The 17063-nt window shown below is 44.6% G+C and overlaps 3 protein-coding genes across 3 annotated transcripts; all 3 read left to right on the forward strand.

Annotated features, from left to right (window-relative positions):
* Positions 1–173: 173 nt before the first annotated feature.
* On the forward strand, positions 174–3258 carry LOC129766473 (uncharacterized). The gene is made up of 3 exons (XM_055767006.1): positions 174–433; positions 516–585; positions 643–3258. Exon 3 carries the CDS (start codon positions 766–768, stop codon positions 3256–3258), a length of 2493 nt encoding a protein of 830 aa, XP_055622981.1. The 5' UTR covers positions 174–433; positions 516–585; positions 643–765.
* A 1457-nt stretch (positions 3259–4715) lies between these two features.
* LOC129766474 (uncharacterized) lies at positions 4716–5708 on the forward strand. The gene has a single exon (XM_055767007.1). The coding sequence runs from the start codon at positions 4716–4718 to the stop codon at positions 5706–5708; it is 993 nt and encodes a 330-aa protein (XP_055622982.1).
* An 87-nt stretch (positions 5709–5795) lies between these two features.
* Positions 5796–8058, forward strand: LOC129764293 (uncharacterized). The gene is made up of 2 exons (XM_055763234.1): positions 5796–6671; positions 6745–8058. The coding sequence occupies exon 2, from the start codon at positions 6801–6803 to the stop codon at positions 7362–7364; it is 564 nt and encodes a 187-aa protein (XP_055619209.1). The 5' UTR covers positions 5796–6671; positions 6745–6800; the 3' UTR covers positions 7365–8058.
* Positions 8059–17063: the final 9005 nt, after the last annotated feature.

A 17063-nucleotide genomic window follows, 5' to 3' on the forward strand; every position in this document is an offset into this window, starting at 1 on the left:
GTTTTCTACTGCATTAATTGGTTATGGCCCCATACGCGGAATTTTTTTCGTCGTTTAAAAAGTGATTCTTGGGTACGCGGATGATAAAATTATTGGAGGCGAATACGAAAACAATGCTGGTGTCACGACCCCTTGGTCGGCGCGTCTCACCTTGAGATATGAACCACCTTGCCTTCAGCGGGAGCAGCGAGAAACGTCAACGTACGGGCTCTCGGACGTAAACTTGTCATTTTTTGTTGTTGTTGTTTTCTCGATTCTTCCTCGGGCGCCATTCTGAAAAAGAAACAAAAAATTATAGTGGATTAGAGAGCTGAAATTAAAAAGAAGTTGATTATTAAATATACTTACCTTACCTGCTAAATACTTACCTAGTGCGAACTTTATAGTTATTTAGTGCTAAAAGTACATTTGCGAAGTGCTATATGTATACAAGGTGACTATAATATTTACATGAGATACAGGAAAATTATCTCATTAACTTACCGACATAAACTTACACATAATTATTCTCAAAGATAACCTCAAGATAACGGAAAGACTTGAAAGGACATTGAAAGGACAAAAGAGGAAATTGGAATATTAAACGTAAGTTCCTTCATTTTGAATTCCAAAAGCAGTTAACAATTGTGAATGTATTTATAGGAATTTTTTAATCGTGTTTATAAATAAACAGATTGTTTACCCGGAAACTTTCCTTTTTCCTTACCGTCTCGTTGGCCTGTAGCCAACAATTTAAAAAATTCGTTTATCCCTGTCCGGATAACGATGCCCCGGTCGAAGCATAATTCGGATGGAAGCAGCAGCAGTACTGGTGGAGTAATACCGAATGCCTGTAGAGCATGCCGCGAACAGGATGACTCCAGGATGGTCCAGTGCGATTCGTGTGATGATTGGTATCACTTTGAATGCGTGGGAGTAAACCAGGACGTCGAGTACCACGATTGGATCTGCCCAGCCTGCCAAGCTAAGCAGCAAGACACGAACAAGCAATCGACGAGCAATATTACCACGACGGTACCGTCCGTAAGTACATGTATCGCCCCGACCACTAGCCAGTGGTGCACTACTCCAGTGTTACCGGTGAGTACTTCCGTCGAGCTAGTGACGAGTGACGTCACCTCATCAATTATGTATCCGTCAAATACAATATGCAATACATTTAGTCAAAATATGACAATGCCACCTCATTCGTTCATCCCTCCCCACTCGCTCATGCCTCCCCACTCGTTCATGCCACCCTACTCGTTCATGTCGCCCTATTATATGATGCCACCCTATCAGCCACTGCAAGGTAATTGTCCGATGCCACCGATATCGTCGTCTCGCATGTCAAATCCGCAAGTTTCGTTATCGGGAGTGAATTGTTATGATACGTGCTACACAGTGCCATCAAGTACCGCTCAGCCTATTCCGTTTGTACCCAGTACTGTTCCATCCATTCCGCCGAAGTCCGTTCCGTTTGTGCCAACTGCTGCCCGACCAGGAGGACCACAAAAACAGCCGTCGGAGTCGCTGCATCCAAACCATCTTCCAAGAAACATGCAACAAGTTTTGGAAGATAACCTGAACCAGCATTCCGGAGCAAATTCCAAGAGGTCCGCTAAGCAGAGACAGTTAAAGTTGGAGTTGAAGATCTTGGATGAAGAACGGAAACTTAAGGAAGCAGAAGAAGCAACCCAACGCGAATACTTACGTAGAAGACACGAGTTGCTGAAGGAAATAGTCAACGATAATTCGAAGGCGAATGTAGAGGAGGATCGATCGGATTTAAGAATGTTCGACTGGTTGAACGAAGCTGCCGAAACGAATCTGCATGGTGCTCCGGTGCATAGTACACCTGAGTTTCATCGCCAGCCAAACCCATCTAGAAATCGAGTTCCGGATTCACTAGCAGCAGCATGCCAATCAACTTTTAATCCACACATGATGTCAGAAAATACGCCATCGCATTTTAACCAGCACCGAGGCAATCCAGGGCCTGGTTTCCATCCGGAGCAGCGTTTCACCCCAAGACAGGTTCCAGGTGAAGACGATGATGAACACAACTTGACACGCAGCCAGGTAGCCGCACGCCAGGCGGTTTCAAGGGAACTTCCGTTTTTCAATGGTACTCCGGAAGAATGGCCGTTGTTCTACTCAACGTTTATGACAACGACCAACCTGTGTGGTTACACACCGGAGGAAAACCTTATTCGGTTACAAAAATGTCTGAAAGGAAAGGCATACGATGCAGTTAAATGCAGACTAATGCATCCAGCGAACGTTTCGGGTATTCTTTCCACCTTGAAGATGTTATTTGGGAACCCTGAAGTTATCGTCCAGAATCTGATAAGCAAGATCCACTCGACGCCTGCTCCGAAAGTTGACCAGCTGAATACGATCATCGAATTCTCTCTTGCCGTGCAGAACCTGTGTGCGACGATCGAAGCCTGCCAGCTGGAAGAATATTCATATAACGTGGCCCTCCTGCACGAACTGGTGGATAAACTACCTTCGTCGTTCAAGATAGAATGGGCGACATACCGTCGTAATCTACCACGTGTACACCTCGCAGCGTTTTCGAAATGCTTATACGAGTTGGCAGAAATAGTCTGTCCGATTGCAAGCCTGCAATTGGGGGAAACCAAACCGGCCCGAAGCAGCAGAAAAAATACTGCTTTCCTCAATGCGCACAACCAGGAAACATCCGATGATCCTGTGGGCAAGCCGCGTCAACAGGTCACCACTGAGCGACCTGCCAAGACATGTGTTGTTTGCAAAGGAAGTTGTTCCCATCTGGAGAAATGCAAGCGATTCGAGGAGCTGGGATATAACGCCAAATGGGCAGTAGTGAAGGAGTTCAGCCTGTGTAGGAAGTGCCTCCGCAAACACAACGGAACGTGCAAATCCAAACAGGTTTGCGGGAAGAATGGGTGCACCTTCAAACACCATCAACTTCTTCACAATATCCAGCGCGATGGGACCGCCACAAGTAGTTCCAACGCTCCGGGAACGACTGCTGCTAAAGTTGCTCAAAACACTTCGGTTCGCGAGTGCAACGCTCATCACAAGTCCGCTAACAAGGGGCTATTTCGAGTCGCTCCAGTCGTCATCCATGGTCCGAGTAAGTCCATTAAGACGTTCGCCTTCCTCGACGATGGATCATCGCTCACCCTAGTGGATTCATCGCTGGTGCAAGAGTTGAAGTTGCAAGGAGAAACCATACCCTTGTGCCTTAAGTGGACAGGCAACAGCGGCGGATGGAGAACGACTCTATGAAGCTGGACCTCGAGATTTCCGGGACAGGAGAAGTTCAGAAGAAATATCGAATTACAGGAGCTCATACCGTCGCCAGCCTTGATCTATTCCATCAGACGGTAGATATGCAAAAGCTTAGCGATCAGTACCCGTATCTGCAGGGCATCCCGATCGAATCCTACAAAAACGTACAGCCTCGACTGTTGATTGGGATCGACAACGCAAATCTCACTTTTCCACTCAAAGGAAGGGAGGGGAAAATGCATGAACCAATAGCAACGAAGACACGTCTCGGTTGGATTATTCACGGAGGAAGTGAAACGATAGACGCTCTAGTAGGGTATCATCGCCATAGTGTACAGCCGTGCCCATGTAGCGAACAATCCGATGAAATGTTGCAGCAAGCCGTCCGTGATTACTTTTCATTGGATAGCCTAGGAGTATACAAATCGGAGAAGCGTTTAGTCTCTAGCGAAGAGCAGCGTGCGCAAGAAATCCTGCAGTCAGCTGTCCAGACAAATAGCGGCCGATACGAGGTTAGTTTGTTATGGAAATTCGACAAGGTTCGCCTACCAAACAGCAAACCAACGGCGCTGCGACGTTTCCACTGCTTGGAGGCGAGAATGAAGAAACAGCCGGAGTTATCCAACGTTTTGCGGACCTAAATTGAGGATTATCTGCGAAAGGGATACATTAGAAAGCTTTCCCAGGAGGAACTGCGCACTTCCCATGAAAGGGTGTGGTATCTTCCGTTATTTCCTGTATTCAACCCGAACAAACCCGGGAAGGTAAGAATCGTGTGGGATGCAGCAGCCAAAACAAATGGCGTTTCTCTGAACTCAATGCTCATGACAGGACCGGACTTGCTTACGCCTCTGGACTATGTACTCTATCGGTTCCGTGAATTCCGGGTGGGGCTCAGCGGCGACGTGAAGGAGATGTACTTGCAGGTACTGATGTCCGAGAAAGATCAACACTGCCTCAGAGTGCTATGGTCCGACGACTCTTCCGGTGAACCAGACGTCTACGTGACTCAAGTGATGCCGTTTGGTACCTGCTGCTCACCTAGTTGCGCGCAATTTGTAAAGAATCTCAATGCGCGCAGGTTCGAAACGGAATTCCCTGCAGCCACACAAGCGATTATCAAGCAGCATTATGTGGACGACATGCTGGTAAGCGTCGAAACGGAACAGGAAGCTATCCAACTCGCCAGGGACGTGAAATTCGTGCACGCACAAGCTGGATTCGACATGCGAAATTGGATTTCCAATTCGCCGGCAGTTGTAGAGGCGATGAAGGAAGACAAAACAGCCGAGAAGAGCTTGAATCTCGCAGTGGAGTTGGGGACAGAGAAGGTTCTGGGAATGTGGTGGTGCACATCTACCGATACGTTCATCTACAAGCTCTCGTCAAAGCACGACCGATAGCTTCTCGAAGGTCAACGAAAACCGACGAAACGCGAAGTTCTACGGACGTTAATGGCTATATTCGACCCGCTTGGCCTGATATCGAACGTGCTAATCTATTTGAAGATCCTGTTCCAAGAGATTTGGCGCGCAGGCATCGGTTGGGATGACCTAATACCTGAAAGCCTCAACGAAAAGTGGGAGAAATGGTTGGATATCCTACCGAAGGTTCAGAATGTCAGTATACCCCGTGGTTATCGCTCCCTGACGCAGCTCGGTCCGCAAACCAATATTCAACTGCATACCTTCGTCGACGCTAGTCTGTCGGGCTTCGCAGCTGTCACCTATCTACGCTTTGAGCAAGGTAGCACAGTGGAATGTGCTATAGTTGGGGCTAAAACTCGAGTGGCTCCCCTCAAATTCTTGTCCATTCCGAGGTTGGAGTTACAGGCTGCCGTTATTGGAGTAAGGTTGGCGGATAGGATCATGAAGTCGCTATCGTTCAAGGTTCATAAGCGATTCTTCTGGACGGATTTCCGTGACGTTTTGTGCTGGATTCAATCAGATCATCGACGGTATTCGCAATTCGTTGCATTCCGCATCAGCGAAATCCTGGAAACAACAGAAGCAGCAGACTGGGGGTACAAGCGGTCGAAAGAGAACGTCGCGGACGATGCAACGAAGTGGCAGGGAGTGCCAGACCTCACCGAGAACAGTAGATGGTTCAAAGGCCCTAGCTTTTTATGGGAATTTCGCAGCAACTGGCCATCCAATCCGTACCGAGAGGATACTACCGACGAAGAACTTCGAGCAAACATCTTCTACCACCAGGCAAAACCTGCGCCAGTGATAAACGTTGAGGATTACTCGTCGTGGAAGCGCTTGTTGCGCGCAACCACCACAGCACTGAGAGCCGCTCACAACATTCGCCAGAATTCGGAGAACGGGAAACGGATCACTGGCCCATTGTCTGCTGAGGAGCTTCAACAAGCCACTATCTACCTGTATCGACTAGCTAGTGGATGCTTTCCCGGACGAGATAGGAATTCTCAGCGCAGGATCTGAGGAAAAGACGTTGTCGAAATCAAGCTCAATCCACAAATTCAATCCGTTCTTGGATGAGCAGAAGGTACTGCGAATGGATGGAAGAATCAGCGCGTGTGAATATGCTTCGATGGATGCTAGGAATCCGATTATCCTCCCAAGAGATCATCACGTCACATGGCTGATAGTCCAGGATTTTCACGAACGTTACCATCATCAAAATCACTCGACTGTCATAAATGAGTTGCGGCAGACTTTCCGGATTCCGAGAATCAGACGACTTTTCCAGGGAGTCAGAACGAAATGCCAGGAGTGCAAAATTCAAAGGGCTACTCCACGTCCGCCTCCGATGGCTGATCTTCCTGCGGCAAGGCTGGCGGTATTCACCAGACCGTTCTCGTTCATCGGAATTGATTATTTCGGTCCTATGTTAGTGGTGGTAGGGCGTCGACCTGAAAAGCGATGGGGTGTGCTTATAACGTGCTTGACTATACGGGCGGTACACATTGAAATCGCACATTCGCTCAGTGCGAATTCGTGCATTCTGGCATTGAGGAACTTCATGGCACGGCGAGGCGTACCAATACAAATACAGTAATCGTTCGCTAACTGGTCGTGGTTTAATTGGTCTGCTGTTTAACTGGGCGAACGTTAACTGGTTTTTGGACCAGTTAAAAAGCAGAATTTCGTAAACAATCGACGCCATATTCAAATGGAAGATTTGCTGTGAGGGGCATTCGAATGTAATTTTAAATGTTATGAAAATTGACATTATTTTCGCACGACAAAAACATCGATTAAACTACAGAAAAATAATTTTCTCAAATCATATGTCATACCTGTTGTTGCACTCAATGCGAAACTTCCATTGGAATCCTTTTGTTTATCCAATTACAGGAACAATGCGAATCAAGCAATTCATTGAAGTTTCCCTCGATTTTATTTGACGTTTAACATGCCGGACCAGTTAAAACGCGAATGTCGGTAAGTGGTCTTCCCTTTTCGCCCAGTTAGTGAATGTTTACTGTATTATCCGATCGTGGTACAAATTTTACAGCGGCGAGCAAAGAAATAAAAGCAACATATAACGAGCTTGAGGTGGCACTCAAGAAGATGGATCAAGCGGAGGTTATTAGAGAAATCACCAGTCCAGAGACGGAATGGAAGTTCCTACCTCCAGCGTCTCCTCATATGGGAGGATCCTGGGAAAGACTGATTCAGTCAGTGAAGAGGAATCTAACGGCGATGAAACCAGGGCGGAATCCAACGGATGAAACTCTTCGAAACATGCTGACAGAGGTAGAAAATGTCATCAACTCCCGTCCGTTAACCTACGTGCCGATAGAAGATCCTGAAGCCCCAGTTCTCACACCCAACCACTTCTTGTTGGGTTCTTCAAGTGGTCTCAAGCCGGCCACGACCTTCGACGACAGTGCAGTGGTTCTTCGACGATCCTGGTGCATATCACAGGTCGAAACGAACATCTTCTGGAAACGATGGGTGCGTGACTACCTGCCGGACCTCACGAAGAGGACGAAGTGGTTTGACGAGGTCAAGCCAATTGAGGTGAACGACATAGTGGTGGTGGTCGATCCAGGACTGCCAAGAAATTGTTGGCCCAAAGGACGGGTAATTTCAGTAAACAAGAGCAAAGAGACAAGAGCTTGCGATTCTTGAGGTACGACGCGATGAGGAGGTAAGCCAGGGGTCTGGCATACCTGGGGGGGACTGTCACGACCCCTTGGTCGGCGCGTCTCACCTTGAGATATGAACCACCTTGCCTTCAGCGGGAGCAGCGAGAAACGTCAACGTACGGGCTCTCGGACGTAAACTTGTCATTTTTTGTTGTTGTTGTTTTCTCGATTCTTCCTCGGGCGCCATTCTGAAAAAGAAACAAAAAATTGTAGTGGATTAGAGAGCTGAAATTAAAAAGAAGCTGATTATTAAATATACTTACCTTACCTGCTAAATACTTACCTAGTGCGAACTTTATAGTTATTTAGTGCTAAAAGTACATTTGCGAAGTGCTATATGTATACAAGGTGACTATAATATTTACATGAGATACAGGAAAATTATCTCATTAACTTACCGACATAAACTTACACATAATTATTCTCAAAGATAACTTCAAGATAACGGAAAGACTTGAAAGGACATTGAAAGGACAAAAGAGGAAATTGGAATATTAAACGTAAGTTCCTTCATTTTGAATTCCAAAAGCAGTTAACAATTGTGAATGTATTTATAGGAATTTTTTAATCGTGTTTATAAATAAACAGATTGTTTACCCGGAAACTTTCCTTTTTCCTCACCGTCTCGTTGGCCTGTAGCCAACAGCTGGAATATCGGTTTGAGGTAGCACCAGCTAGAGAAGCTGGCAATCACAATTTTTCGAGTCTTCCGGGAATCGAGCGGCTTATTGGCCGTGGTAACTGGCCCACATGGAAGTTTGCGGTGCAAACACATTTGGAGCTAGAGGATCTTTGGAGCGCTGTCAATCTGAAGAAAAACGAGGACGCAACCGAAAATGTAGTTAACAGGACGAGAAGAATCGCTTGTTCGTCGATTGACGACTACGTTAACCGGATTGTTGCGACCGCACACCAGCTGAACGGAATAAATTGCCCGATTTCCGACGAGTGGTTAGGAACATTACTACTGGCCGGTCTCTCCGATGAATATCGCCCTTGAGAATTCGGATACACAGGTGATGCAATTAAGACGAAGCTGTTGAAAGAGGTGAAATTTTTAGCGGAGGACGCTGCATTGCCTGCAAACAGTGATAAGCAGCGGAACTGGAAATTTTGAATCGAAGAGCGAAGCGAAAAATAATAACAAATTTGGACACATTGCTCGAGACAGCAAAAACGTGAAAAAATATGCTTTCTGTGCGGTGTTGTCAACATTTTAGTCGATGAAAGTATCTAATTGGTTCATTGATTCTGGTTCAAGCGTGCACATGACGAACAAAGCGGAATTCCTGGGGAATTTGTAGCCAACAGGCAGATCTGTTATTGCTGCTAACGGAAGCGGGGTGAAGGTTACGGCAACTGGCTCGGCCAGCTTGAAACCGGGATGTTAGTAGAGTTGCATTCCTGTTCATGATGTTCAACTGATCTCGGAGCTTTCGGTGAACTTACTTTCCGCAAATCAAATAGTAAAAATGGATATAGTATTGTGTTCACTGATGCTGGATGTAAAATTAAGAACAGCGATGGCACGGACGTTTGCGGCCCCATGGAGGTGAAATCACTTGGCGAAAGCAGGTATATTGTATTCGTGGATGACAAACCTGGGAAGATGTGGACGTATTTCCTCAAAACAAAATCGGAAGCCGAAGTATTCAGGACATTCCAGGAGTTCCATGTGATGGTCGAAAGATAATCTGGGTGGGAGATTAAGGTACTACGTAACGGGTCCGAAAAGAAACCTAACGTGTCCCACCTTAGAATCTTCGGCACCGAGACGATGGTGCAAGTACCCAAGCAAAGGCGACAAAAGTGAGATTCCAAGTCCCGTGTTGTGTTCGGGGCAGCATAATAAATAAAACCACTCGATGAAGTATGATTTTCTGTCACACTCAAAGTTGTAATTTTAGCATTTCAAATAAAAATATATCGATAATCATATCTGTAGAGTACAGAATAGAGTAAAGAAATAATAATAACAATAACAATAAAGAAACATGAGAAGCAAGCCATGAGAACTATAGACCAATCATATGTAAGAAAAAGATGAGCCAGGCTATAAAAGCGCGAGCGCCTCCGCGCAGCAGGCATTCTTACAACGGACGTGATACGAGCAACATCAGGAAGAAATACCAGCATCAGTGGCAGCAGTGAACAACGGAGCTAACCCGAGCAGCCGATAATCGAGCTAGGTGTCGCATCGGTCTGCTTCAATAGCAGCAGGAGCAGTAGGAGCAGCAGGAGCAGTAGGAGCAGCAGTAGCAGCGGACATCGAAGTTTATCCGGACAACCAACAATCGAGCTTTGCCTCGCATCGGTCTACTTCGGTAGCAGCAGCAGTAACATCACGAGCTGAACATTGGACATGGCACTCTCTCTCCGCTGATAGCTTGAGAACGCGCTTCCATTGAGCCGGGAGAGTGTCGCAGTGTGGAAGAGAATCAACACCGCATTACGTGATTGGCACCCACGTATTAGCTAGCTGCAGAAAGGGTTTTAAAGAGTTTTCCCCGCTGTAGCTAGCAAAGAAACGTCTGGACTGAGGCTTCATATTTGAAGCCTATCCATTGATCACAATGGATAATATTGGCGGTCGCGACAATATCTAAATGCTTCTACTTCGCTACTCACAAATTTGGTTTGCCTTTTCCAAAATGTCTACCCAGTCTTCCATATACTCTCGATGCTCAAACAGGCGAGCGAGCTACAACAAAAACTACCAGTGTCTAATTCTAATAATTCAATTATAACAAGCACAGCTTACCTTGAACTATTCAACTTCTTTCTAAATTCAACCTCTTTAACCTCAACGCGATACTTGATTTGATCCTACTAAAAATCACACCCGAATGCAAATAATTCAACTACCAATATGACATGATATAACACGTTAACCTCATCTCACACTGACTCGGTGTACATTTTTGCGGGCTGCGTTCACGCATCACGTCACATTCGGGCAGCGTTCACGCACTACATCAAATGGGGCTGCGTGCACACGCACATCTCATCAGATCGAGCGTAATACCAGGGACAGACATGCAGACATACAGCATACAGCTGTACTAGCGTTGTACGTGTTTTTTTTTTTTTTTTTTTTTTTTTTTTTTTTTTATAGAGGTGAGGAACGCTCTTCCAGCCTTATCTGGGAAGGGATAACCCAGACGTCGAGTGGGGATCGCACCCACAAAAACCAAGCCCTCTACTCGTAGCCTCATTCCCCCCGGGACCACATCTAGGCGACTACTTCAGGGGGCGGCTGTGCTCATGCACTTCACGAGTTTTCAACGCTAACTAGCGTTGATCCTTCCCTTTTTCTCTATACATCTCATTTACGTTTCCGTTGTACTCCGCCACGCACATCCGCAGCACAGGCTTCCTTTTACCCGTCGAGACGTGTACCGATTAGGAATTGCCCTCCAACTTGACGCGCAACCCGTCACAGTCACCCTCGCGGGGTTTCTCACCTGTCGAGACGTGAACCGATTAGGAAGCGCCCTCCATCTTGACGCGCGCCCCGTCACAGCCACCCTCGCAGGATTTCTCTTCCCAACGGAGCGCCGATTAGGCAGTGCCCTCCAACATAACGCGCACTCCGTCACAGCAACTCTCGTGGGGGTACCCACCGATTTGATGATGCTCTCCTAGGCTCTCGCTCCGCCGAAACGACCCTCGCAATGTTCCTCTCTCAATCCACCAACAGGCATTGCCAGCATTTTCTTGACCCTGCTCTCCAGATTCCGCTTATCCGTCGAGACGTGTACCGATTAGGAATTGCCCTCCAGCTTGACGCGCAACCCGTCACAGTCACCCTCGCGGGGTTTCTCACCTGTCGAGACGTGAACCGATTAGGAAGCGCCCTCCAACTTGACGCGCGCCCCGTCACAGCCACCCTCGCAGGATTTCTCTTCCCAACGGAGCGCCGATTAGGCAGTGCCCTCCAACATAACGCGCACTCCGTCACAACGACTCTCGTGGGGTACTACACTTTGCAACAGCCCTCGCATTTGTTCCTCTTCTATGGTCAGGGGTTATTACTACGCTGGTCGGCCCTCCACTTCCGCTGTAGCTCGGACATGATGTGTATGATTACACTGTTCACAGCGTTCCAGGTGCCCTCGTCGCGACACATTTTCTCTACTATGTTCCCGGCATGAAGGGCAGGCAGCCCCTCGCGTCTTGCGGTGAACCTGGGACACACAAATACCACGTGTTCTGGTGTTTCCTCCACATCTTCACACTCCGGACAGAGTGGCGACGTTGCGTGCCCGAACCGGTGCAAATATTGCCTGAAGCAGCCATGTCCAGACAGGAACTGTGTCAGATGAAAATTCACCTCCCCGTGCTTCCTGTTCAGCCAGGTCGATAGTACCGGTATGAGCCCATACGTCCACCTGCCTTTCAGCGTTGTACAGGTACCATCGTAGCATGACAGACATACTTTGGTTGTACATTGCACCGCATGCCAAACTGACAATCAAAAATTCGAACAATTTTCACCACATGTTTCAATGAAAAAGTTTTTTATTTAGCGTCTGAACCATCAAACACAATAAACAAATTTCCAATCTGAATTATTAACTCAAGAGAAAGTCAATGAAAATAATGTTTACCAAGTGTTTTGATTCAGTTTGTTCATGCTACCCACCACTAACCCACCACTGGCGCTGCGCACAGTACAACTGTAGCCATGTACAGCGGTAAAATAGGTCGGTACAGGTACAGCGATTGTACCGAGTTGCTTGCATGGTTCTAGCGCTGTACATGGTGACAGATATACAATTTTTGAAGTACAACGCTAGTACAGCTGTATGTCTGTCATAAGCAGGGATGGTAAAAAATCACATTCAACGATCAATGAATAAGTATATCCCTCTAGTCGGATGTTTTTAAATCACCCCCAGCAGGCGAGTCTCTTTTATTCTTCATATGTGCACAGAGAGAATACTTGGAACGGTGAGCTACCAAGATCTCAAAAAAGCAATATGAGAGCGGAATCCCCACTGCTTGTACTCTCGAGGCATTACTTCTACTACTCAAGTTTTATCGTGAGTGCAAGCCATAAACGATTAATCCCATTCCATAGAGCGGATGATGAGTTCTTGATCGGAAAGTGTAACAAGAGACGATCAACTGAAATCTTACGACACTCATCGAAGGATTTTTAATTCTCTATTGCACAGACCGCAGTGAGTGGCTGACTCAGTCTCGTGTCGATTTCATTTTGCTGTCGTCTCCCGCCCGATAAACAGCAGACGGGTAATGGATGCAATTGATTAATTTTATTACCAGCATATTTGGGCGAATCTCATCCCGCCCGAAATCGTTTTTAGATTCCAATAATTCTGAACATTCATATTTCTCTCCAAATAATTTTTCCAATAGTAATTGAATTAGTGACTTCACGAAACACCTTTCGAATTCGATTGAATTTCAGTCCCTTTTTTATTTTGTAGATAAAACGGATCACATATTTGATTAATTCAATTCTGTGTGGTTACGTTCTTCGTTGCGAATAAATGTAATGAAATAGTATGGACGTATGATATTCATGTATCGTGGATTTCCGACATATGTGGCAGTAGATTTATCGAACGACTAATGTTTTTTTATATCCCTTCAAACTTGTTGCATCTCTCAAGTGTACATACTGCTTTGACCGCAGATTTGCATGGTTGAATCTGGTTAATTTCAGGTATTCAGTCTTCATATTGTCGAATGAATACTGTTGGAACAATAGGTATCGCAGCAAATGATTATCAATATCCTACCTTATCATCAAACGGTATGCGAATAATTTCAGTGAACTGACGGCATTGGAATATATGATTTGTGAGGACCACACAATTATTATCAGAGCGAATAAACGTCCGACTGGAAGTCATGAACATCAATTCAATGTGCCCAAGATAAATTTATCCTTTGAAGGTCATTAACCTTTCTAAAGATGATCAGATGAAATATATTCCATTGTCGTTTGGAATAACCTGTCCAACACCTTATGATCGTAATTTTGTTTTTGCTATTACTCTGATGTTTCATAACACGGCACTCTATTGATTATTCGCCGAAAATGAATAAAAAATATCCTTGAAGTTAGCCTACGGTTTTAGTAGCAGTGCAATATGGTGAACCAGTCTCAGGAGAAGAAAACATTTAAAAATAAAGCTTTTTTTTTTGAATGAATCAATAGTAAAACAAAATCTCAAAAAAAATTTCAGCTTTGTGATAGCAGATAATCATTATCCATTTGAGTTGTATGAGTATTCCATCCCCCCACAAACTGTGGATAGTCTATCTGCATACAAATTATGTAGAGTGCCACAATCCAAAAAAAATATGAGCAAATATTTACGTGCTTAAACAAAAAAACACATGTGGACATATTTGCGCTAATTTATGTTTTTTGATTAATTCAAGGTAATCAAGGTCTTTTCTAGACACCAGTTTACTCGGTCCCGAAAAAAGTGGTCTGTATTTGGGCAGGCGGAAAAATATATCTCGCAAGACCACGTGTTCGATGTCGTAATAGCCTTGGCCAATAACGCATTTACATTAACTCATAAAATTAGTGATTTGAGGGGGATTATTGTTTGTAGTCTCTCGATTAATTTAAACACCATCTGAGAAATCCTCTGTGAAACATGAAACATTAAAGTCGTCCTATCTGCTGTAGCGCATTTTTTTTATTTTACCCAGTTTCATCGAAGTAAACGCGCTCGGAAAGGAAAATGGAACGCCCGGACGAGAGAGCGAGAATCGTACGTCATAGAGACACTCATTCCCATGGAGCAAATTCTTGTTAGGAGTTGAAAACAAAACGAGGAAGGAGAGTAACTCAATTATTCGAACTAGTTTCAGTCTAGCAATGCTTTGGTCAACTCAGAGTTACCAAGAGAAAATCATTTGGTTATGATGGGTGAGGATTAATAGTTAGTCGCAGTTTGCACAGATTACGATCTGTGCAGTTTGCGATTAATCGTAAATCACATCATGCTCCCTTGTTTTCCATCCTTGGTCATAAGTATAAAAGACGGGTGGGTAATGTCAGGGACATAACCGGAGTGACGTAGGACTATACAAAGGGGACAGCTTTTTCTAAATATAGATTTTAAATACATTGTTTTTGATGTAGGACTACGTCTTTCATTTCTATACCGGGGTGTAAAATCAAAGTTTCGAAAACGAAAGCGTTACGTCGGAGACCGAGATTTTGAGTGTTAATAGCTCCTAAACAACTGAACGAAATGGTATGATAAACACTTCATTCGAAAGATAAAATGTCTACGCGTTCTATACTTGTTACTTTCTGATCCAAAAACTTGTTTCAATAGTCTTAAATTTGCTTTCAAAATAGGCTATTGAAATCACCAATCGGTATATAAGCGAGCGCCGCTCGGAAATCCACTCAGTTCTAATTGAACAGCGATTGGAGCATGTTGTCGCTGTTGTGGTGAAGCTCTTCATTTATCATGAAAGCGCGGATGAACGGTGTCACCAAGAGCCTGTTTGTGCACCTTAGGCCAGAAGGGAATCCATCAGGAGGAGAGTGATGCTACAAACGGTTCCCCGGGAAGATCTCGAAACAGCCGCTACACACACACACATACACGCACGGAATTCTTTCCGTTTGGATCGAGAAAGATCCGGAAAATAATCTGCCAGTTCCTCTAGGAATTTAAAAATACATTCATGTGAAAGAGTTTATTTGAATGTTTTCTATCCATGTAACACTGTGACCAAATATGTTTCAATCAAGTGCTATTAACAGATGGTTATCGAGTTAGCATTAACCATTGGCGGGATTCCAGTATCGAGGAAAATGTGGAAATATCTAATCGTTACTGAAAATAATCTGCCAGTTCCTCTGGGAATTTAAAATTACATTCATGTGAAAGAGTTTATTTTAATGTTTTCTATCCATGTAACACTGTGACCAAATACATTAGGTTTTGTGATTTTTCAATCAATCGCAATCAACAGGATAGCTTCTGAAGATTATTCTTCCCCATCAGTAGGATATTTCCGTATCCAATATTGGATGCATAAAACCTTGTGCCTCCAACGTAACGCTCTCGTTTTCGAAGTTCTCCAAATATTCATTCATTCAGAGTGAATTCAGATTCAACTTCATACAAATGATCTATAAATCAACGATAGTCCTACGTCACCCTTGCGGTTATACCATAGATATAACCCACTTCCTGTTTTTCTGAAGGCTTTGTCCTTATTCAATGTTCAACGCCGGGCATCTTTTGGCGTATACACATATCGTACAATCAAATGATGGCTGTGATAGGGAATGCATAGGTAGTCATCAGCTCATTCACTATCATATATTTCACTATTGAGCACATTACCGTACCTTAACTGTGGTTTCGGAGACGAATGAATTGTAAGATTTGTAGTCTCCGCAAACAAAGTAAATAAAAATGAAAAAGAACTGAGGTTTTGGAGGCGAACTCTACGATCTGTCGAGAAATAAACGAGCTATAAGCGTTCTGAAAAACCAACAGTAAATACAGGGACGGATGACCTTCGGATTAAAGTCCTTGAAAATAAGAACAGAGCAGCAGGAAATACATAGCTCATCATGTTGCTCCTTAGTTATTTTTCTATACAATGCAGATGTAACGTCAGTCAATTTTCAACATCAGTTATCAACCAAAGAAAGCAGTCCTTGCTATTGAGAAAATTCGTTAATGCCATCCTGCATACAATGGGTTGTAATTTGAACCCATTTTTCATCCGGAAACCATATATGGGTTTGTGAAAGCTGAATGATCAATTTAAAAAACACTAACCACCGATAAGCTCAAAAACAAGCATAAACAAAATAATTCAGCTCTCAGCTCTCTAGAGCACTAAGAGCACAAGGCAGACAATCGGATATCCCCGTCCGGGATATCTTAGGTAGCCGTGATCCTGATCTTCTGCTTCATCTATACCTGTTCCTCAGAAACGCCGATGTCAACGTTTAATGATGTTTCCTTCGTTGTGTCCCCGTTTCATATCCCTCCTACCCGATCGATAAACTTTTACTTAGTCGCGGCAATACATACACACACTCTTTACAGATACACGGGCCAAAGGTTGTGCAGTCCACTGATCATTCAACAAGAGCCAAAGGTTGTACCGCTCATGACAACTCTACACGAACTGATGATTGCGCCGGCTAGTGACCATTCTATCCTGGATTCCTCGAGTCGAGAAAGACGCACCACGCTAGATATGAGGTACAGACTAGGGGGGCGTTGCTGATTAATGGTCAGCTGCATCCCAATAGGAAGTATCCCGTGTCGGGCACACGTACAGAGCATTGGAGACAGCAACATCCCAATTACGAAAACACTTGTAATACTAACCTCGAGCCAACCGCGAGTAATCGGTTACATATTACTAACATAGATAATAAGAAAAATTGTATTGAACTCCCGGCCCCGTGAGGCTAACGCCATATGAGCCTTTATAAAAATATATATTTTGGAAAAAAAAAATATTATATGTCATATTATGTCCCTTTAGAATGCATTGGTATTGTGAATAACTTTTAATAACTCTTCTTTGAAAGGGTCAATGGCCCTGAAAAGCGCCGTGTTTTACGGTGGCTGGTTTTGCCACCAAAGCAGTCTGTATAAACAAACTTTTTCCTTCTTCTACCTGCTGCCGTTTTGCGATTACGTTT

This window comes from Toxorhynchites rutilus, chromosome 2, assembly GCF_029784135.1.
Source record: "Toxorhynchites rutilus septentrionalis strain SRP chromosome 2, ASM2978413v1, whole genome shotgun sequence".
NCBI classification, from domain to species: domain Eukaryota; kingdom Metazoa; phylum Arthropoda; class Insecta; order Diptera; family Culicidae; genus Toxorhynchites; species Toxorhynchites rutilus.

Coding starts and splice junctions, on each gene's coding strand:
- LOC129766473 (XM_055767006.1), top strand. CDS start 766: ATGCCCCGGTCGAAGCATAATTCGGATGGAAGCAGCAGCAGTACTGGT.
- LOC129766474 (XM_055767007.1), top strand. CDS start 4,716: ATGGCTATATTCGACCCGCTTGGCCTGATATCGAACGTGCTAATCTAT.
- LOC129764293 (XM_055763234.1), top strand. CDS start 6,801: ATGGATCAAGCGGAGGTTATTAGAGAAATCACCAGTCCAGAGACGGAA.